Source organism: Dipodomys ordii, unplaced genomic scaffold (assembly GCF_000151885.1).
Source record: "Dipodomys ordii isolate 6190 unplaced genomic scaffold, Dord_2.0 Scaffold23, whole genome shotgun sequence".
Taxonomy (NCBI): domain Eukaryota; kingdom Metazoa; phylum Chordata; class Mammalia; order Rodentia; family Heteromyidae; genus Dipodomys; species Dipodomys ordii.
Genome location: NW_012267239.1, coordinates 11,492,419 through 11,513,355, shown reverse-complemented (window position 1 = coordinate 11,513,355; position 20,937 = coordinate 11,492,419). Strand labels below are relative to the sequence as shown.

General features: G+C 59.9%; 2 protein-coding genes across 2 annotated transcripts; one reads left to right on the top strand and one right to left on the bottom strand.

Moving 5' to 3' along the window:
- Nucleotides 1–3,408: 3,408 nt before the first annotated feature.
- Plbd2 (phospholipase B domain containing 2) lies at nucleotides 3,409–14,171 on the top strand. Its single transcript, XM_013014404.1, has 12 exons — nucleotides 3,409–3,697; nucleotides 6,530–6,623; nucleotides 7,699–7,857; nucleotides 8,757–8,857; nucleotides 9,038–9,252; nucleotides 9,948–10,045; nucleotides 11,299–11,459; nucleotides 11,850–11,945; nucleotides 12,085–12,156; nucleotides 12,621–12,773; nucleotides 13,017–13,179; nucleotides 13,309–14,171. Exons 1-12 carry the CDS (start codon nucleotides 3,420–3,422, stop codon nucleotides 13,510–13,512), a joined length of 1,794 nt encoding a protein of 597 aa, XP_012869858.1. The 5' UTR covers nucleotides 3,409–3,419; the 3' UTR covers nucleotides 13,513–14,171.
- Nucleotides 14,172–15,372: 1,201 nt separating this feature from the next.
- On the bottom strand, nucleotides 15,373–20,430 carry Sds (serine dehydratase). Its single transcript, XM_013014362.1, has 7 exons — nucleotides 20,278–20,430; nucleotides 19,959–19,998; nucleotides 19,593–19,732; nucleotides 19,098–19,189; nucleotides 18,376–18,603; nucleotides 16,267–16,391; nucleotides 15,373–15,581 (listed from the first exon to the last, which is right to left on the bottom strand). The coding sequence occupies exons 1-7, from the start codon at nucleotides 20,428–20,430 to the stop codon at nucleotides 15,373–15,375; spliced, it is 987 nt and encodes a 328-aa protein (XP_012869816.1).
- Between the last annotated feature and the right edge of the window lie 507 nt (nucleotides 20,431–20,937).

The following is a 20,937-nucleotide window of genomic DNA, read 5'->3' as shown; positions in this document are numbered from 1 at the left end:
CATGCTGCCTGGGGAAGTGCTCCAAATCCGCTGAGTTTGGAGTCAAAGTCCTCCTCCCCTTGGCTCGGCCCTGACTCTGCAGTTCCGAGGCCGGCCAGGGGCTTGCCACAAGGTCAGTGGGGCCGGCAGCCCCTACCTCTCCACGTACCAGGACTGGGCTCTAATGAAGGAGGGGGGATGAGCACGCTCAGGGGGCCAAGCCCCCCCCCCCCCGGAACAGGGCAGGAGGCCAGCTGTGGCCAGGAAGGCAGCCTCTGGTCATGGCGCTCTGGTGGGCAGCACTCTGAGTTAGAGCTGTTTTTTTCAGGCTGGGAAAGCTTTTGCCACCATAGACGAAGCCAGCTCACGTCAGAGGGTGGGACCAAGGCTTTGTACTTCAGTGACAGAAAGGCCTCTATCCCAGCCCAGCTCCAGCCCCTTGGGTTTATAATACGTTTTTAAGGCAGAGAATCACAAACTTGGACCAGGCTGTCCTGGAAGTCACCATCCTCCTGTCTCTGTCTCTCTAGTGGCTGGGTTTCCAGCCTCCTGTCACCCTGCTTAGTCATGGATTAGCTACGGCTGCGTTGCAAGCTATCTACCACATTAAAGGCCTAAGGGACCAAACGTCTTTCCTTTCGGAGGGTCACAGACTTGGGAGGGGCTTAGCTTGAGTAGCCAGGTCTCAGGTCCTTCCTGTGCTAATCAGATGGGGGCTTGGCCATGTGGAAAGACTGCTTGGATGTTTGTATGTGTTTGTGTAGCCTGGAGCCTCTCCAGCTGAATTCCTGCTTGCTTAGCACTTGGCAGTCTCTGGGGCATACAAGTGCTTGAGGCCCCTCAGGGGTCCCAGGGCAGAAAGGAAGTTCTGTGACCTTGTCTGGCTGGTTGTGGCAGTGACTTCGTGGGCCACTTCTGCTTCTAGCACAGTCATGGGTCCCCTCCCCCCAGCTACCCCAGAGGAGACAGAGTTCTTTCCGTGGGAGACACATCAAATCCTATTCCAGGAAAAGCCAATGAGATGCCAAGATCTTTTCTTTATTTTCCTCTTGTGTCAGTACTGAAGCTTGAACTCAGAGACTGGGAGCTGTTGCTGAGCTTTTATGCCCCAGACCCGCACGACTATTTGAGCCACACCTCCGCTGCTGACTTTTTGCTGGTTACTTGGAGATAAGAGTCTCACAGACTTTCATGCCCAGGCTGACTTCTAACCGTGATCCTCAGAACTCAGCCTCCTGAGTAGCTAGGAAGAAGGCATGAGCCACTGGTGCATAGCTGGATGCCAAGGTCTTGGTTGTATTTGGAAAGTACAGCTGCCAGCAGAACTCAATCACAGGATATGTCTAGCTAGCACAATGAGCAGCAAAGGGGAGCTATATTTGTGGGGGCAGTAGGGAAAAGGACTCCCCACATCCCATTGAGTGAACAGCAATGTATAGCATCACACATGCTTGGGGGAGGTGAGGGAGAGACAGGGTCTTGCTATGTAGCTCAGGCTGGCCTTGAACTCATGATCCTCCTGCTTTAGCCTCCCAGAGTCTTGGATCATGAGTGATTGCCAATGCACTGGGATCCTGAGGATATCAGCTTCTTAGGAGTGAACCCCAAGTCAAGTTAAATTGTGAAATGGCAGAGATGGCACTGCACCCAGATCTGAGTGGAACCCGTTCAATACCTTCTACCACACCCAGGCTGGGCCACCTGCGTTATGCCAGACCCACCCGGGCACTAAGCTGCAACATTGGGGGGGGGGTAGAGTGGAGGTGGCAGGTGAAGACATATGCATGAATGGGGGTGGGGGACACAGCGTGAGCAGAAGTGGCGAGAGGGCTGGAAGGGGACAGAGAACTGGAACTTTCACTTAGTATAAGAAGCCGGACACAGGCAGGTTCCTTATCAAAACAGGAACCTCACCTTTATAACAACGTGGTTCGTATTAGTCCCTGCAGCCTGGGCCTAGTTCAGTGCTCTGGTGATGGGGGCTCCTCGTATCTCAGGGATGCCGGATGGACAGCAGAGCCTGCCTGTGGAGGGAGGGTCTTAACTGGAACGTTCCCTGGGTGCATTTCTTTTTTTGGGGGGGGGTCTGGTCGTGGGGCCTGAACTCTGGGCCTGGGCGCTGTCCCTCAGCTCTTCAGCTCAAGGCTAGTGCTCTACCACTGGAGCCACAGCACCACTTCCGGCTTTTTTTTTTTTTTTGCTTATGTGGTGCTGAGGAATCGAACCCAGGGCCTCAGGCATGCAAGGCAAGCGCTTTACCACTGAGCCACCTTCCCAGCCCTCCCTGGGTACATTTCATCTCCAGGAAGGAGATTGGACCCCAGCCACCCTTTCCTCCACCTGTGTCTCTCCAGGAGCTTTGTTGAGGAAAGGGAGAGAAGGGTTGGACAATGTCCTAAGCAGAACGTTGTTACAGATATCTTCACAACTGGAAATAACTTAAAGGTTCAGTGATTGGGGGTTACTCATATATGCAATATCATAACAGGTCTGGTGTGTGTGTGTGTGTGTGTGTGTGTGTGTGTGTGTGTGTGTATGTGTGTGCTGAAGACCAGAAGCCCAAAAGGCTAGCCCTCTAGCACACCCTCACTTCCAGCTTTTGGCCAGCTGCAGTATTTAGTTAGAGCTGACATGCTACTTCATCAAACAATTTAATGAAATATTAACAAAATATTAGCAACTGATGGAGGGCATACGGATCTGCATTCTACTACACTTGCAACTTTTCTCCAGATTGGAGATTTTTGTCAATTTGAAAAAGTGTCAAGGGCTGGGAAGGTGGCTCAGTGGTAGAGTGCTGGCCTCACCTACATGAAGCCCTGGGTTCGATTCCTCAGCACCACATAAGCAGAAAAGGCTGGAGGTGGTGCTGTGGCTCAGGTGGTAGAGCGCTAGCCTTGAGCTGAAGAAGCTCAAGGAAGCCGGGCGCCGGTGGCTCACGCCTGTAATTCTGGCTACTGAGGAGGCTGAGATCCGAGGATCGCAGTTCAAAGCCAGCCCGGGCAGGAAAGTCCGTGAGACTCTGAAGTGGCCCTGTGTCTCCAACGGTAGGGCGCTGGCCTTGAGCCGAAGAGCTCAGGGACAGCACCCAGGCCTCACGACCGACAAAGAAAAAGCTCCAGGACAGTGCTCAGGCCCTGAGTTCAAACCCCAGAAGTGGCTAAATAAACAAACAAAAAGGCATCACGGAAGGAAGAGTGGGCAAGGCTTAAGCAGGGGAAAGAGCACGCCTGGCCCTTTAAGATCTGCCCGCCCCCTGGGTCTCCCCCAGGCCCCGCCCACCCCGGAAAGACTCATTCTCCCCCCCAAGCCACGCCCAGCGCACAGACCCCGCCCCCAACCAGACCCCGCCCAGCTCTTAGGCCCCGCCCCACCGCAGGCCCCGCCCCGCGGCGGAGCGCGGTCACGTGGTTCAGGCTGCGGCGCGGCTGCGCGCGGTCATGGCGGCCCCTCCGTACGGGTCCCGCGGCGGCCGCCCGGCTGGGTCGCTGTCGCGGGCGCTGGTGCTGGCCGTGCTGGTCGGGCTGTCCCCGAGCGGCCCGGCGGGCGCCGTCCCGAGCCCGGGGGACCGCTGGGGGCGCCACAAGCCCGAGCCGCCCGTCTCCCGCAGCCGCTCGGTGCTGGTGGACGCGGCGTCGGGCCAGCTGCGCCTGGTGGACGGCCTCCACCCCGGGGCCGTGGCCTGGGCCAACCTCACCAACGCCATCCGCGAGACCGGGTAAGGGTTGGCCCGGCCCGCGCGGGGCCGCCTCTGCCGGCGGACGGCGCCCTGGCCCGCCGGGACTCAGTTTCCCCCGTCGCAGGGACCCCGCCCCCGTGGACGCTCCCCGGCCTCCCGCCCGTGGTGGCAGAACGTCTGTCCGGGAGAGCGCGGAGGCCGGCCTCGGCCCCCCTCCCCACCGCGGCCCGGGGACCCGCGCCTCCCCCCGGGGCCCGAGGCCGGCCCTGCCCCCGCGGCCCCCCAGGCTAGCTCGTCCTGCCCAAAGCCGGGGCCACAGCACTGGTTTCAGGCCAGTGGGAAAGTTGAGGGTCCCTAAGTTTCCCTTAGACACCCAGAGCCCCGGGGCAGGCCCGCCCCACACCACCCCGCCCCAGGCCCCCCGAGAGGCGGTGGGCCCAGGCTCCTGATCGCTGGCAAGAGGCTATTACTGTGAGCAAAACTCGTCCTGACCCCACTCTTCGCTTGTCTAGGGGGTGCTCTCCCCATCCTAGGCCCAGATTGATTGACTGATTGATTGATTGATTGATTTCAGTACTGGGACCCAAACTCAGGGCCTCACATTCTCACTTGAGTTTTTCACCCAAGGCTGGTGCTCTAACACTTGAGCCTCACAAGTTAATTGGAGAGGAGTCTCAATGTACTTTATTCCCTTCCCCTCCCCTCCTGTCCCCTCCCTTCTCTTCCTTTCCTTCCCCTTTCCCTCCCTTCCCCTCCCTTCTCTTCCCTTCCCCTATCACCAGTCCTGGGGCTTGAACTCAGGTCCTGGGCACCATCCCTGAGCTTCTTTTGTTCAAGGCTAGCGCTCTACCACTTGAGCCACTGTGCCACTTCCGAGTTTTTCTGTGTATGTGGTACTGAGGAATCAAACCCAGGGCTTCATGCATGCTAGGCGAGCGCTCTACCACTGAGCCACCTTCCCCGCACTCAGTGGACTTTCCTGCCTGGGCTGGCTTCCAACTGCAACCAGATCTCAGCCTCTTGAGTAGCAGGATTCCAGGCATGAGCATCTGGTACTTGGTTGGCTTTTGAGACAGAGTCTTGCTCTGAGGCACCCCAGGCTGGCCTCAAAGTTGAGATTTTCCTGCCTCGGCCCTCTGGGGTCCAGACGTGCACACCGTGCCTGGCCCTGCTCACTTCCTCATAGCAAAACCAGCTGCTTAGAAAAAAAATCAATGGAACTAAAAGAGTTTCAGACAAACTCAAGCCACTTAGAAAGGTAGGAAGAGATATAGGAAGCAAAAAACCTGTGTGAGACACCACAACTGGTTTAGAACTTCCTGTATATAAACAGGGAAGTAAAAACCTGTAGTAGCCCACCACACATAGAAATATATGTGTGTGTGTATGTATATATATATATGGGGCTGGGAAGGTGGCTCAGTGGTAGAGTGCTTGCCTTGCATACATGAGGCGCTGGGTTCGATTCCTCAGCATCACATAAGCAGAAAAGGCTGGAAGTGGCGCTGTGGCTCAAGTGGTAGAGTGCTAGCCTTGAGCTGAAGAGCTGAGGGACAGCGCCCAGGCCTGGAGTTCAGGCCTCACGACCGGACCCCCTCCCTCCAAGCAGGCCTAAACATGCATGCACGTGCATGTATAAGTACAGTTGTGTGTGTGAGAGAGAGAGAAAGAGAGAGAGAGAGAGATTCTTACTACTTTTGTTGGTTGTGGGGCTTGAACTCTGGGCTTGGGTGCTGTCCCTCAGCTCTTCAGCTCAAGGCAGTGCTCTACCATTTGGGCCACAGCGCCATTTCTAGCTTTCATTGGAGATAAGAGTCTCACGGACTTTCCTGCCCGGGCTGGCTTTGAACCGCGATCCTCGGAGCTCAGCTTCCTCAGTAGCTAGGATGACAGGCGTGAGCCACCAGCGCCCGGCTTGAGAAATACTTTTAGACGTCGTTATTCTATGGCCCCCCATGGCTTCTCTCTTCCTACCTTTGTCACTGACACCTGTCCTCAGCCTCAGCAAGCATGGCTGGCTCTGCCATCAGATGACTGTGGGCCCTGATGCTGGCCTCCCTCTTAATGGGCTCCATTCCTGAGGCTTTGGTGCCAGTGTGACTGAGACTAGATGAGGGGGTGGGAAGGCTCTGTGGCCATTGGTGGAGGCTGCAGGGTAGCACGGTGAAGGGCGGGGCCTGGGGGCCAAGAGCCTCTGCTCCGCACTGACTCCAGACAGCCTCCTGTCCTGTCAGGTGGACTGGAACTCCTGCCTGCGGCTCAGCGTGGTGGGGCTGGGTGTGTCAAGCGAAAGGAGGAGAGAATGTCGGCTGGTTGTGGGGTTGTAGGCTGATCCAACCTTGGTGGGTATGTAGGGGTTGTTTGGCCCTAGTTTAATTAAAGTCCCTGTGTCCTTCACCCAGCGGTTCATCTCTGCAACCAGGCAGGGCATGGAGGGACATTCCTGTAATCTCAGCACTCAGGGTGGGGAGGCAGGGGGGTCATTATTTATTCAGACCACAGCGTGGTTTACTGGAGAGAATCTGTCTCAAAAACGATAGGAACAGCGGGCGCCAGTGGATCACACCTGTCACCCTAGCTACTTGGGAGGCTGAAATCTGAGGATCATGGTGTGAAGCCAGCCCAGGAATGTCTGTATGACTTATCTCCAGTAAAACCACTCAGGGAAAAAAAACAAAAAAATAAGCAGGAAGTGGTGCTGGGGCCCAAGTGGTAGAGTGCTGGCATTGAGCACAAAGAGGATCAGGGATAACACACAAGACCCAAGTTCAAGTCCCAGGACTGGGGAGACAAGGCAAATAAAACCCAGCACCCTTGAGCAGATGTCTGTCTGGTCAGGAGCCACTGACCAAGAGTCCCCTTCCTGTCCAGGTGGGCCTTCCTGGAGCTGGGCACCAATGGCAGCTACAATGACAGCCTGCAGGCCTACGCAGCTGGCGTGGTGGAGGCTTCTGTGTCAGAGGAGGTAAGCCGAGGTGGGGCCCGTGGCCCCACTGCACTCCTGCTGGGCTGCGGGGTCTGGGGCATGCGCAGAAGGAGCCCCGGCCCTCCGTCCAGTCCTGACGGCTCCAGACATAGATGATGTTGCGGGTACATCCATACAGCAGCCAGCACCCCAGGTCCTCACGTGACACTACCACGTCACCAACGGCCCCCCCGCCTCCCGCCCACAGATGTTCAACACTTCTTTTTGTACTTGTCCTGGGGCCCTTGTGCTGTCTCTGAGCTTTTTTTTTTTTTTTTGCTCAAAGCTAGTGTTCTATCTACCACTTGAGCCACAGCTCCACTTCTGGCTTTTTGGTGGTTCATTGAAGACAAGAGTCTCACAGACTTAGCTGCCTGGGCTGGCTTCAACCCACGATCCTCAGATCTCAGCCTCCTGAGTAGCTGGATGGCAGGCGTGAGCCACCAGCAGCTGGCTGCAAATGTACAACCCTGGCCCTTGTGACTCACTGCCTGGGTGACCTTGGGAAAGGCCCCTGTGCCCCAGTTTCCTTATCTGCAAGTAGGCATGCCAGACAGCCTCATAGTGCTAAAATAAAGGGAAAGTTTGGTTTTACTTAGTTTGCCGACCTGGCACTTCCGATCCAAGGTCAGGCAGACTCGTGGCCTTGGGCGGGGATGGGCATGGCGGATGGTGAGCCCGCAGCCTCTGGGGACGGAGCGGAGCCAGATCAGAGCAGCGCAGGGGAGCCAGCAGCAGCACAGCTGTGAGGCCCGAACTTGTCAGCCCAGGCTCAACCTTGTACACAGCACTAGGCAGGCAGTGCCAACAGCCTGGCATGTGTCTTGCTGTCTTCTTATCCTGACCTCCGTGCTCAGAGCAGAGCAGAGAGCACAAAACATCCCCGGTGGCCTGGCTGGTGCATACAGCTCCAGGCAGGTGAGGTCCAGTCTAGGCCTGGCCGGTGGGGCCCTGGCAGGGACAAGAGCTGGGCGCTGCAGGAGGCGGTGGGAAGGGAGAACGGGCGTGATCTCAGGTGCCTCTGCTCTGGCCGGCTGAGCCCTCAGGGTCTCCCCCCCCCATCTGTCGCTCCCAGCTCATCTACATGCACTGGATGAACACAGTGGTGAACTACTGCGGCCCGTTCGAGTACGAGGTCGGCTACTGTGAGAAGCTCAAGAGCTTCCTGGAGGCCAATCTGGCATGGATGCAGGCGGAGATGGAGCAGCAGGTGAACTCCACCTACTGGCACCAGGTGGGCCTCTCGTGGGGGGCAGTGCCACCCTTGGGGCGCCCGGCTTCCCCGCTGGCCAGCTGCCCGCCTCCCGCTCTTGGTCTGCCCTGGGGTGTGTGGATGCCCTGTGCCGGCCTCTTCCCGTCTCCCCGGCCCATTCTGCTCTCTCCCATCACATATTTTTCTCGCATAGCAAGGTGATTGCTTCCCACATGGCGTGTATCAAATGCAGGTGGAAACAGTTTGAGAAGAGGAAAGGGACAAAACGAAAACACAGAGTTGGGGCCCAGTGGAGTGTGTTTCCCTTTCCCTGGCTGTGCCGGGGCTTTGCCTTTGGGCTGCTGTCTCCGTCCTCAGTGAAAAAGTCAGTTACCGTGAGCCCCGCGGGAGACTCCGGGGCTTACCTGGGAGCTCTCCACCAATCTGGCTCTGCAAAACGGATGCCTGTTCACACAGCCGCGATTCTCACTGCTCTTCACACCTCCCATCCCCCTGCACCTGCCCTTCCACCTCCAGCCCTCACCCACTCACACATCCGCTTGTCCGCCCATCCAGCCACCCGTGCCCCCACCAACATGTCCCTCCCTCCCCGCCCCTGGGCATGGAGCTGTGCGGGCCAGGCCTGTGAGAGGTGTGGCGATCGCGGCTCCAGGGTGCCCAGGGGGAGCAGGGACAGCTAGGAACCAACTCAGACTGGCAGTAGTCACCAATGGGCCAGCATGGGATGGGGGGCTTCCTGGAGGAAGTGGCTTTTGACCTCGGCTCTTCAGTGAGGGTAACTGGGGTGGGCACAAGCTGGGGACGTAGTCCACTGGAAGCAAGGGAGTGCTTGGCGTGCAAGGCCCAGCGTGGGCTGGAGCCCCTTCCTCGAGGGAGAGGGGCAGCCCTGGGGAGAGGCCTCACCCCCACCCCACCCCTAGGTGCGGCTCACCCTCCTGCAGCTGAAAGGCCTGGAGGACAGCTACGAAGGCCGTGTGGCCTTCCCGACAGAGAAGTTCACCATCAAACCCTTGGGGTTCCTGTAAGTGCCCCCCAAGCGTGCACAGGGTGGGGAGGGCTCCGCACCTCCCAGTGAGACCCCGTCCCATGCCAGCTCCACCCTTTCCTGCACCCCAGCCCAGCGGGTCAGCCGGCCCCTGGAGCCTCGGCCTGTGGCGGGTGCGGGGCCGCAGGCCTGTGACCCCAGAATCTGGCCTCGCAGCCTGCTGCAGCTCTCGGGAGACCTGGAAGACCTGGAGCCCGCCCTGAACAAGAGCAACAGCAAGCCTGTGCTGGGCTCGGGCGCCTGCTCCGCCCTGGTCAAGCTGCTGCCCGGCCACCGCGACCTGCTGGTGGCCCACAACACCTGGAACGCCTACCAGAGCATGCTGCGGGTCATCAAGAAGTACTGGCTGCAGTTCCGGGAGGGCCCCGCAGGTGTGAGCACCCCACAGGAGTGTGGGCGGGCCCCGCGGGGCGGGGTGCCGCTGCGCAGCCCTGCTGGGGGTGGCCCCACTTGACAAGGGGTACCCGCTTGCGCTTGCCGCATGACCGGGGCAGGGGTCAGCCCCAGCCCGGCCCTGCCTCTAAAGCAGCCCCTTCTGGGGAAGAGTGCTTTGCCCACTGCGTTAAGGCACACACAGGAAGCTTCTAGCATGGTGGAGCTTAGCCGGCAGCGTCCTGTGGTAAGAGACATTTGGACTCTTGCACGCTGCACGCCCCCAAGTGTAGTAGCCCGCATGAGAGGTAGAGCGCAGGAAGCCTGCTCAGTGAGCCGCCCTGCTGGCCAGGCCTGGCTCGCGTGGCTGGCGTGGCCTGGTGGGGGCCGTGTGTGGGCCAGCGGCTCACGTGGGCCTGGCTTGTTCCTTGGTGGACACTGTCCTGGGCAGCTGCAGGTTTGCCCTGGCCTGGAACTTGGATTCTCCTGCCTGAGCCTCCTGAGTGCTGGGATTACCGTATGTCGCCACACCTGGCCACATACCCCCTTCTAAACGAAGGAAGGGGTGGAGTGGGGTTTCCTCCGGGGTCTGCTCGCTTGCTTCCCACCTGGGGACCTCTCCTGGCCGGGTGTGGGTGCTGCGGTCTCCGCAGACCTGCTCACCAGCCCCTCGCTGCCCCCCCACCCCCCACAGAGGACCAGCCCCTGATCCCCGGCAGCAAGCAGGTCTTCTCGTCCTACCCGGGAACCATCTTCTCCTGTGACGACTTCTACATTCTGGGCAGCGGGCTGGTGAGTCACCTGTGCCCCCTCCCCGGGGACCTGCCCCAGCGTGAGCCACAATCCAGGATGGAGGTGGAGATGGCCACCGCCTGCCAAACATGGCCCGAGCTCCTTTCTGGCTGGGGTGCCCAGACCCCCACAAGAGCTTGATCAGCAGAGATCACACACTCGTGTGGCTGACGTGGCCTGGAACCCTGTGTCTTAATCCAGGTTTGGGGGAGTCCCCTTGACTTCTGTGACCTCCTGTGGGTGTTGGGGAGGCTCCCCCTCCTCCCTGCCCACGACCTCGACCTTGTTCTGCCCGCGTCCACGGCTCTGAGCCTGGGCCTGGTGCATCACTCCTGTTGACAATGGGCTGTCCCCCCCCGCCCCTCCCCCATCACCTGGCGGGTCTCCAGGCTTGTTTAGAAATTTGTTCCGGCACCCTCAAAGGAGTCCTGCGATCCCAGGGCGCCCCCCCCCCGCCCCGCAGCACTGCTGGAGACCCAGCTCTCCTCTCCAAGTGCCCTCTGCACGGGGTGGGGGTGGGGTGTAGTGTGGAGGGCCGCTGCTCTCTTGTCTTTTCTGTTGCTTTTCTCCAAGGCCAGGCATGGGGCGGGGGCGGGCTTGCTGGGGAGTGTGGCAGCCGCAGGGGGGCTTGAGCCCCTGGGAACACGGGGCCTCAGGGGACTCCCCTCCTGCAGGGCCTCCCCTCCAGTTTTTTGGTCAGCTTCAAAGCAGGTGGTTTGGGGGAGGGGGTCTTGGAGGCCCCCTGCCCCCAAGGCTGTTCAGATGCCTGGCAGAGCTGACCAGAAGCTGGTTGTGGGGACAGCCAGAAAGACAGTGGCATCGTTCCCTTGATGAGGGATCTGTACCCCAGGAAGTCTAGACATGTGCCTAGACATGTGCCCCCTGATGTTACACGTTCTCAGCAGGACACTCCCCCGCCCCCTGTTTTTGTCCCAGCGCGAGGCCTGGGTGCTGTCCCTTCGCTTTTGCTCAAGGCTGGCCCTCTACCACTTGAATCACACCTCCAGTTTTGGCTTTTGCTAGTTAATTGGAGATAGGAGTCTCTCAGATTTGTCGACCCCAGCTGGTTTCACACTGTGATCCTCAGATCTCAGGCTCCTGAGTAGCTGGGATTACAGGCAGGAGCCACCAGTGTTGGGCACTGAACAGGAGGGTGTAACAAACCACTCCTCACTCAGTTTCAGCACGGCCACGTGGTGGCAGGCCACCTGTCTGGGCTGTGCAGTGTCCCTTAACGCCCTCCCCCCCCCCAGGTCACACTGGAGACCACTATCGGCAACAAGAACCCCGCCCTGTGGAAGTACGTGCAGCCCGAGGGCTGCGTGCTGGAGTGGGTGCGGAACATCGTGGCCAACCGCCTGGCTGTGGATGGGGACTCCTGGACAGACACCTTCAAGAGGTTCAACAGTGGCACGTGAGTGGGCTCTGGCCTGGGACAGAGTCCTCAGCCCTCAGGCACCAGGAGGCCCAGGACGAAAGGACTGCCCTTTCTGTTTGAAGTTGGGTGGGAACATCAGGTTTGGCAGGAGGAGGAGGGGAGAGGAGGAGAGGGAAGGAGAGGAGGAGGAGGAGGAGCAGGAGGAGGGGGCAGGCTTGTGACCCTGGGTCTCAGAGGCCCCAGAGAGGCCCACACATGCTGGGGAGCCACGGAATGCCCTTCTGGGCCAGCAGTGCGGGCACCCAGCCGGGCCGTGTGTTGTCAGGGTGGTGGCGGTCATTCCTAGGCCATCCCTGCCCGGGACTCGGCACTGGGGCAGGGGCTGGGCAGCGGCCCGGCTCTCTTCAGTCCCCGCCTTCACCGCAGGTATAATAACCAGTGGATGATCGTGGACTACAATGTGTTCATTCCGGGAGGGCCCAGTGTTCCGAGCAGGGTGCTCACCATCCTGGAGCAGATCCCGTGAGTGGCCTCCTGGGAGGCTGGCAGGGAGGGGATGAGCCAGGGCCGGAGAGTCGCCCCCTCTGGCACGGGCGGGGCCTCGGGCCTGTGCGGGCGCAGGGCACAGGGCGCAGGTGCTCACTGAACCCTCTGCTCCCAGGGGCATGGTGGTAATAGCTGACAAGACCCAGGAGCTCTACCACGCCACCTACTGGGCCAGCTACAACATCCCGTACGTGCCCTCCCTCCCCGCCTGCCTCCCAGCTGCCCTTGCTTCTGGGGGTGCAGGGTTCTCCCCTAGGTGACTTGTTTGCTTTTGCCGGTACTGGCGCTTGAGCTGCAGGCCTCTCACGTTGCTGGAGCTGGTCCGCTTCCAGGCTTTGCCGGGGGCCGGGCAGCGAGTCCCTGTGCTCTTGTGCCTCAAAGCTCAGTCTGTGGCCCCAGCTCCGGCCCCCGAGTCTGGGCAGCGGGGCGGGGCTGGATGGGGCAGCCTGCCACTTCTCCAGCTCGGCTGCCTCGGTGCCCCTTGCTTCCCGCCTGGTGCAGGGAATCGTGGGAGGCTGGGGATGAGCCTGTGTGGGTGGGCCCCAGAGCCGTGGACTCCATCCCCGCCCTGTCACCGCCCCTGGGCGTCAGGCCAGGGCCTGGGTCTGCGGCCTGGTGACCAGCTCTGTCCCCCCCCCCCCGCCCCGGCAGGTCCTCCGAGACCGTGTTCAATGCCAGCGGGCTGCGGGAGCTGGTGGCCCAGTACGGGGACTGGTTCTCCTACGACAAGAGCCCCCGTGCCCAGATCTTCCGGCGGAACCACTCGCTGGTCCACGACATGCACTCCATGATCCAGCTGATGAGGTGCGCCGCGCCCCGCCATGCCGTGCCGGGGAGCCCCCGACTCACGGGGGGGTGGAGGGATCCGTGTAGGACCGGCGTGGCTGTGGCTGTGTGGCCGGGGCCATCGGAGTCCCCAGCGGTGTTGTGGAGGGACAGAGCGGGGTGCCTCCCGCTCCTGCTCTTCCTGGGGCAGGTGGGGTGCATGGGCTGGTCTGGGGAGCCCCGGGGCGGTGGCCTTGAGGCTCCTGTGCCTTCGCTCGCCAGGTACAACAACTTCCTCCACGACCCCCTGTCGCTGTGCGAGGCCTGCGACCCCAAGCCCAACGGGGAGAACGCCATCTCCGCCCGCTCCGACCTCAACCCGGCCAACGGGTCGTACCCGTTCCAGGCGCTACGGCAGCGCTCCCACGGGGGCATCGACGTGAAGGTGGCCGGGGGGGGCTGCCGGGGGGGGTTCACGGGCAGGGCGGGGCCATGGCCTCGGTCAAGGTCAGGGGTCAGGTGAGCCAGGCCCCCCCAGATCTCATCCACCTGCCCTCTGCCCCCTCACCCCCAGGTCACCAGCATGTCACTAGCCAAGGCCCTGGGGCTGCTGGCCGTCAGCGGCCCCACGTGGGACCAGGTGCCCCCGTTCCAGTGGAGCTCCTCGCCCTTCCCAGACGTGCTACACATGGGCCAGCCGGACCTCTGGAAGTTCTTGCCCGTGGAGGTCCTGTGGGGCCCGTTCTGGAGACCCGCCCCGCCCTCTGAGGGGCCCTGATTTGTCGCCAGGGTCTGCCAGGGCCACCTGCATCCAGTGGTCTCCTCGCGGAGTGACATGCAAACCCAACAGGGCACGGGCCCGACCTCACTGTCCCCAGAAGCAGGGCAGCCACGGCCATCCCGCCCTGCCTGTCTTGCTTTCTCCCTCCCTCCATGGCTCTCTCCCCCTCCGCTGCTCTCCCTCCCTCCCTCCCTCACCCCCATTTCTCCATGTCTCTGCCATCTCTGGGCCTGCCCTAATACTCTGCTCCCTCCTCAGTCCTAAACTGGGCCTCCCCCCAGGCCTCCTCCCCTCTCCCTCGCTTGGGATTCCTGGGGTAGTGAGCTTCTGGTCCTGGGTGTGGTCTCTGGTTGGTCCTGGCCAGTCTGGTGCCTCCCTCTTCAGGGAGCAGCCCTGCCCATGTCCCTCGTTCCTCTGTCTGGGCAGCTTCCTGAGGACAGAAGCTTGATCACGCACACGAACCAAAGTTTCTGGCCACCTATGGCTGGCGGACTCTCAGTGTCTTCTCCCTGCGGGGCTGGTAGCTCTGCGCCCAGGCTCCGGTCTGCCCCACCCCTGCCTAGACCTGCCCCTGGGCTCCGGCCAGAGCCATAGCACCCTGCTGCAGCAACCGAAGGGCAGGCCGTGCGTGATGCCATTAAACATGAGAGGCTGTGGCTGCGCCGTGCTTCTTGGGGTGAGGGAAGGGGCGGGGCCCGTCTCTTGGCTGGCTTCAGTTATACCTCCCACTGACATAGATGTCTGTCCGTCTGTCTGTCCACATGCAGTCACCCACCCATCCATCTGCCCAGTAACCCATTTGTTCATCCATCCATTTATCCTTCCTTCCTTCCTAGGTATTTATTGAGCACCTGCCACGCACGAGGTCCTGACTAGGGCCTTGGTAACCGCTGGGCCCTCTAAGGCCCTGCTGTGGGCTGTAGACCATCCCAGAGCAGCCCTGTCCCAATGGCCTCCCGCACAGCCTGCCTGAGAGCTGAGACCTTCATGCTGTTCTGTGCTGGGGGTGGAAAGCACACAGCCCTTCCTGGAGCCACGGACATGGCTTCGAGTCCGGCCTCTGTCTCTCACTAGGTGTAGAAACCTTAGAGCCTTGGTGGCCTCATCTGCAAAGTGGGGCTGCGATGTTCACAGCCACCCCAGGGTGTGGTGAGGGAGCCGGGAGCTCTGTGCACGCGCTACCTACTGTTAGCAAGCCCCCGTCGGGCCCCCAGTACAGGCCCGGCCCTGCTTCCCTGTCCCAAGAGGCCTGTGGTTCTCAGGCACCTGACCTGCTTCTTGTTGGCATGAACTCAGGGCCCTAAACTGGCCCAGCTTTCTTGGTCACGGCTGGTGCTCTACCACTGGAGCCATATCCTTCTAGCCCAGCTTTTTGCTGATTAATTGACGAGGAGTCTCATGGACTGCCCAGCCTGGCTTCAAGCTGGGATCCTCAGATCTCAGCCTCCTGAGTAGGATTACAGGTGTGAGCCACCTAGCCAAGATTTTTTGTTATTGTTTTATAAATACGTATTTATCCTTTTCAATGAAAAAGTGCACCTTAGAAAACTGGTTGAGCTGAGCTGGGCCTCGGGGGGAGGGCGTCCCGATGTGAGTCTGTGCAGTGCTCTCGGGTTCGGCTTGGGGGGAAGCCTGGGTGCCGAGTCCCTCCTGCTGAGATCTGGGACCCCGCCACGGCCCCGGGGCGCTGCTCCAGGCAGCCACCACCCTCGGGTGGCTGAGAGCGGTCCCTTGTTCCAGAGGCTCAGTTCAGCACCTCGGGGGGCTGCTGACTGGCCAGCCCAACTCTGCTCACAATCCAGAAGGAGTATTCACGGCGAGGTGCAGGTGTAAACCCATCCCAGGCGCGGCCGGGCCTCACTCCGGCAGTCCGTTCTTCATGCCCAGCTGTGCCTTGAGGGCCTGCAGCTGGGCCAGGCTGATGTTGCTGCCCCCGCAGACAATGGCCACCACGGAGGACAGGGGCACCGGCAGCTTCCCCTCCCCCTGGAGCTTCTTCACAACCTGGCTGTAGATGGCAGCCAGGGCAGCCCCACAGGCGGGCTCCACCAGGGTCTTCTCATCGTCTGCGGGGGGGGGGGGGGGGGGGGAGGGGGGGGGGGGGGGGGGGGGGGGAGGAAAGGGTGTGGTCAGGTGGGTGTGAGGAACTGCAAGGCCATTTGTGGAGCTTGGGGGTCATGGGCCAATCAGAACAGGCCACTTGCAGAGCTTGGGGAACATGAACCAGTCAGCTCAGCTCTGGCCACAGACTCAAGTCTTGGCCCAAACTCTCATGATCACACCGGATAGGTAGGGCCCTCCGAGCCTGAGGCAGGGTCTAGGTTTGGTCCTGAGCATTCACAGATGTGAAATGGTGGTCATTGCTGAAGCACTGAGCATCACAGCTGAGTAGCCAAATTGCCAAGTTCAGGAGAATTAAGTGGCAGCAGCATAGTGCTCCACCCTCTCGCCTCCAGTCCCTGTCCTAGGCTGAACCTGGAAGGAGTTCAGTTATTGACCCTCCTGCAAATCCAACTCTGAGCCCATCCTTTCCTCCTTTACCACGGCAACTAGAAGCTCAGAATCAACATTTGAAACATTTAGTTATTGTTCCCTATTTTTATGGTTACCAGACTTACTTCCTTGTGGGTAGCATTTGTGTGTGTGTGTGTGTGTGTGTTTGTTTTAAGCTTTGTTGTACTATGAGAAAGGCCACATTCTAGACAGAGATAGGAGGCAAAATTGGAGTGAGCAGGATCCCTTGGCACATACCCACAAACTTCTCAATGGCAGCCACAGCCTCCTGGTCCGAGACAACCTCAGAGAAAATGGGGTGTTCCTGAAACACCTTCAGGGCCTGTGCCCCTACAGTTGCCACGCCCAGAGCCTTGGCGACACTGGGAGAGGTGGGAATGCGGATGGGAATGGGGGAGGGGCAGGCGAGAGAGGAAGGAGGCAGAGAGGGGGACAAGGAGGAGAGAAAGAGGTGCATGTAAGAGACAGCCCCTGCAGCTCCGGGTGGGGAGCCCAGGAGCCTGCCCCTCTCTGCCTGGGCTTCCAGGCTCAGGATTGCAGCCCCCTCCTCCTAGGTATGACCCCATAGTGCCACGGTCCCCCACCCCTACCCCCCGCCCCCACCAAAACAAGCACCATGCATGACGTAATGCATGGCAGCTTTTGCTGATACTAATTGCCTGAGTTTTGTATAAGGAAACTGAGGCGGGGGGGGGGGTGGGTAGTGGAGGTGAGGGGGAATCTCCACAATGATCACTTCTGTCCCTGCAGGGAACAGAGGCCAGAACAGCAACAGCCAGACTCAGAAATCCAGAGGATTCCTGTCTGGGGCAGAGAACTCTTGTCTACTGTAGGTATTCCAACTGCACCCATGGAGACCTGGCATCAAGACACTTTCCCAGATTCCCTTGCAGCTAGGTGTGATCACGTGACAAGTTCTGTCCAATGAGAGGCAGTTCAGCCAGTTTTCAACGCTATGATCATGTAGAAGGGAGAGTGTGCTTTGGATTTGGAACTTGGGACTCACTCCAGGCGACCGATTTAGGATACAATGCTGTCTCCCTTTGTGGGCAAGGGTTGGGGACAACTCCGTAGTAGAAGAGTATGGGTGAGTGAGGTGCCTTTGATTTTTTTTTTTTGACTTAGGATGTTTTCTCCTGTTGATGTTTCCCAGGATGGAACCCTGTCACAGTCAAAAAGCCAGCTGTACTTTGTCTTTAAAGGCTGGGCACAGCCATTTGCCTTTGCTTCCTCTTTCCTGCCAGATGGAGGGTGGCCGTGCTAGCTGGCACGTAGGCAGCCATTTTGGACTTAGCATAGTGGGGCAAGAAACTCCAGGAACCTGGTCTCTGATGTGGACTTGCCCACAACATGCCCCCCTTCAGATTCTCATAGCAGAGAAAAATAAAGCTCTATGTTAAGCCACTGTTGCTGTACTGCATGCACCCCCAAAGCTAGTGCAGCGGGACAAAGATTGGGTACTGGAATATGAATGCCCTGAGAGCAAGAGCTATGCATATTTGTCACCTCTCTCTGAGATCAGCCAGTGTCTTGCACAAGTCAGGGGCTCAATAAATGACTGGCAGATTAATGCTGTGTGTAAACCTTGATTTCTAGAAATGATTAATGTAGCCCAGTATCTCTGGTTCACTCCCCTAATCCTAAATACTCAAGAGACCGAGATCTGATCATCATGGTTCAAAGACAGCCCAGGCAAAAAAGCTGTGAGACTCTTATCTCCAATTAACCATCAAAAAGCCAGAAGTGGAGCTATGACTCAAGTGGTAGAGCACCAGCATTGAGACAAAAAGCTAAGGGACAGATCCTGAGTCCAAGCCCTAGGACACACACACACACACACACACGCATCACACACACACGCATCACACACACACACGCATCTCACACACACACGCATCTCACACACACACATCACACACACATCACACACACACATCACACACACACACACATCACACAGACACATCACACACATCACACATACACACATCTCACACACACATGCACACACACACATCACACACACACGCATCACACACACACATCACACACACGCATCACACACACGCATCACACACACGCATCACACACACGCATCACACACACACATCACACACACACATCACACACACATACACACACGCATCACACACACACGCATCACACACACACACACATCCACTTGTTAATATTAACATTTTTATCCTAGGAAATGGGACATTGTTGGCATGCAGTCCCAGCCTGCCTATGCACAAACACCCACAGCTTTAGTTTCCGAAATGGCCTGTAAAACAGGGCTAGGGTAAAACAGGGCTAGGGGGTGTGGGAGACTCCCTGGCTGCTTACCTGGTGATCCTGGGCAGGGAGACCAGCTTGCCTTCCCTTGTGGCCGCATGGAAGCTGTGGGCACCGATGGTTTCCATGGCGATGATGGGTACGTCCCCCCAGCCCACCTCCTGCAGTCCCTGGACCACCCCGCACAGCAGCCCCCCGCCGCCCACCGACAGTACGATGGCCCCTGGCTTTGTGCTCAGCGCCTCTTTCAGCTCCTTGACGATGGACATGTGGCCTTCCCTGGGGGGTGAGGTCAGGAGAAGTGGGGGACAGGTCAGGGCTGAGCTCTCTGGGGACGCCAGACAGGGGTCCCCCACTGAGATGACAGGTTGGGTTGCACCTGCCTTCATCTGAGGCAGCCGATGGGTCTTGGACACCCCTGCCTGCCCCCAGCCCTGGCTGTCAGCCTCTCTGGCCTCTGCAGCTGCCTTACAATGTGGCCCTGAGCCCGTGGGGAAGGGAGACTTTGGCTAAACGCCCCCACGCCTCCTCCGCGTGTGGAGGACCCACGGGGCACCCAAGGACAAAGCCCCAGCAGCCAGGGAAGGCTCCCTGCCCACCAGAGCCCCTCCACCCACTTCCTGCCCGTGTCACCGAGTCACCCCCAGATGAGCTGCTTCCTTCCTCTCTGGTCCTTGCTCCTGGGGGGGGGCTGCATTGGAGTCCCCATCTCTGTGGAGCTATGTGTGATAGACGCCCACCACCCACACCAGGGGACCCAGAGACCCACTCACCAGATAAGGGGGTCATCGAAAGGGGGCACGTACACCCAGCCGGGGTTGTTCTTCACCAGGGCCTTGGCCAGCTCGAAGGCCTCCACCAGTGTCTGTGGGGCCATAGGACGGAGATAGGGGGCATGGGGGATGGGCGTGGCTGGGGTGTGGGTGGGGCTTGGGATGTGGGCGAGGCCAGGGTGGGCGGGGCCAGAGGTGGGATCCTGTCCCGCCCCAGGTGTCCTAGGACAGGGTGGGCGTGGCTGGGATGTGGGTGGGGCTTGGGATGTGGGCGAGGCCAGGTGGGCGGGGCCAGAGGTGGGATCCTGTCCCTCCCCAGGTGTCCTAGGACAGGGTGGGCGTGGCTGGGTGGTGGGTGGGGCTTGGGATGTGGGCGAGGCCAGGGTGGGCGGGGCCAGAGGTGGGATCCTGTCCCTCCCCAGGTGTCCTAGGACAGGGTGGGCATGGCTGGGTGGTGGGTGGGGCCGGAGAGGTAGGATCTTGGTTGGCTCTTACTTCTCCCACCACCTCGACCGTGGCTCCTTCGCTCTTGAGCCGCTCCACGGTGAGCTCGGGCGTGGTGTTGGGCACGACGATGGTGGCGGGGATGCCCAGTTTCCTGGCGGCATAGGCGGCCGCCATGCCCGCGTTGCCCGCTGTGCGTGGGGGGGGTGGCAATGCCTCAGTGTGGGGGTGACCTGGTCCAGCCCGGCCAGGTCACCCCCACACTAAGAGCTCTGGTCTCCCCTTCCTCCCCCATGACCACGGGCCTCCTCCTAGAACTCAGAGTGGAGACTGCGGGCACAGCGCAGGTGAGGGCGCAGAGAGGTGGTGCGGTGGCCCGAGGACATACAGCGAGGACACAAGAAGCTGCTGGCTTACCTGAGGAGCAGACGAAGTGCTCACAGCCCCGCGCAGCCCACTGTGGAGACAAGAGCGGAGGTGAGGGCCGCCCCTTCATTGCTGGGCGCGGCCTTCACCCCCAGGGCAGGGGGGCCAGCCCACCCAGCACCCCTTTGCGTCTGTTTGGGAGTCTGCCAGGTATGGGGAGGGGGGCTGGGCGCGTGGTCTCCCTGCCACATCCTCCCCAGCGCTGGGAAGGCAGGTGTGTGCCATCTCCCCAGCTCCCGAATCATGGGGTCCAGACCCTGGTCCTCGGGAGGAAGGAGGGCTCTCTCCCCCATTCCACCCCCGCCTGTACCGTCTTGCAGAAGTGCCCAATGCCGCGGATCTTGAAGGAGCCGGAGGGCTGGGAGCTGTCCATCTTGAGGTAGACACTGGTGCCGGCCACCTTGGTCAGGGTCATGCTGTCGCGGACGGGGCTCTTCACGTGCAGGGCCTCTGCCGACGCCATTGTGGAGGGTCCTGAGAGCTGGCCGGGTGCTGGTGGTTGCCCTGAGGTTGGGGGGGCGGGGGGGTGGAGGAGGTGTTGAGAAAAGCTCTGAGGTGATACAGTGACCCAAGACTGTCAACCTCAGCCCCAGCCTTTAGCTCGTCTTGGGCCATGAGCAGGTAATCTGTCCTCCGCCTCTGCTTCCCCAGTCTGGAAAATGGGGTGTGGTTTGGGCTGCTGGGGGAGCTCAGGTGGTAAGCTCAGAGCACAAGCTCTCTCAGGCTCTGTGGCCTCACATGCAGGTTGAGTCTTTGGTCTTGCCAGGATTTACAGGGGAGATCTGATTCTCCCCCAACTTGGGCAGAAGGTTGGATGAGGGCTTGTCTGGTGTCCCCCGCAGCCCAGATAAATCGGAGCCAACATCTCCATTTTTTTTTTCTTTTGGTTGGTTGTAGGTCTTGAACTCTGGGCCTGGGCACTGTCCCTGAGCTCTTCAGCTCAAGGCTAGCACTCTACTACTTGAGCCAT

Excerpts from the sequence above, each read along its gene's own strand:
- Sds (XM_013014362.1), bottom strand. The coding sequence starts at position 20,430 with ATGGCGTCGGCAGAGGCCCTGCACGTGAAGAGCCCCGTCCGCGACAGC. Across the intron at positions 19,733-19,958 it reads GCACTTCGTCTGCTCCTCAG|CGGGCAACGCGGGCATGGCG; the intron begins GTAAGCCAGCAG and ends CCCCACGCACAG. Across the intron at positions 19,190-19,592 it reads CGGTCGAGGTGGTGGGAGAA|ACACTGGTGGAGGCCTTCGA; the intron begins GTAAGAGCCAAC and ends ATGGCCCCACAG.
- Plbd2 (XM_013014404.1), top strand. The coding sequence starts at position 3,420 with ATGGCGGCCCCTCCGTACGGGTCCCGCGGCGGCCGCCCGGCTGGGTCG. Across the intron at positions 3,698-6,529 it reads AACGCCATCCGCGAGACCGG|GTGGGCCTTCCTGGAGCTGG; the intron begins GTAAGGGTTGGC and ends CTTCCTGTCCAG. Across the intron at positions 9,253-9,947 it reads GTTCCGGGAGGGCCCCGCAG|AGGACCAGCCCCTGATCCCC; the intron begins GTGTGAGCACCC and ends CACCCCCCACAG.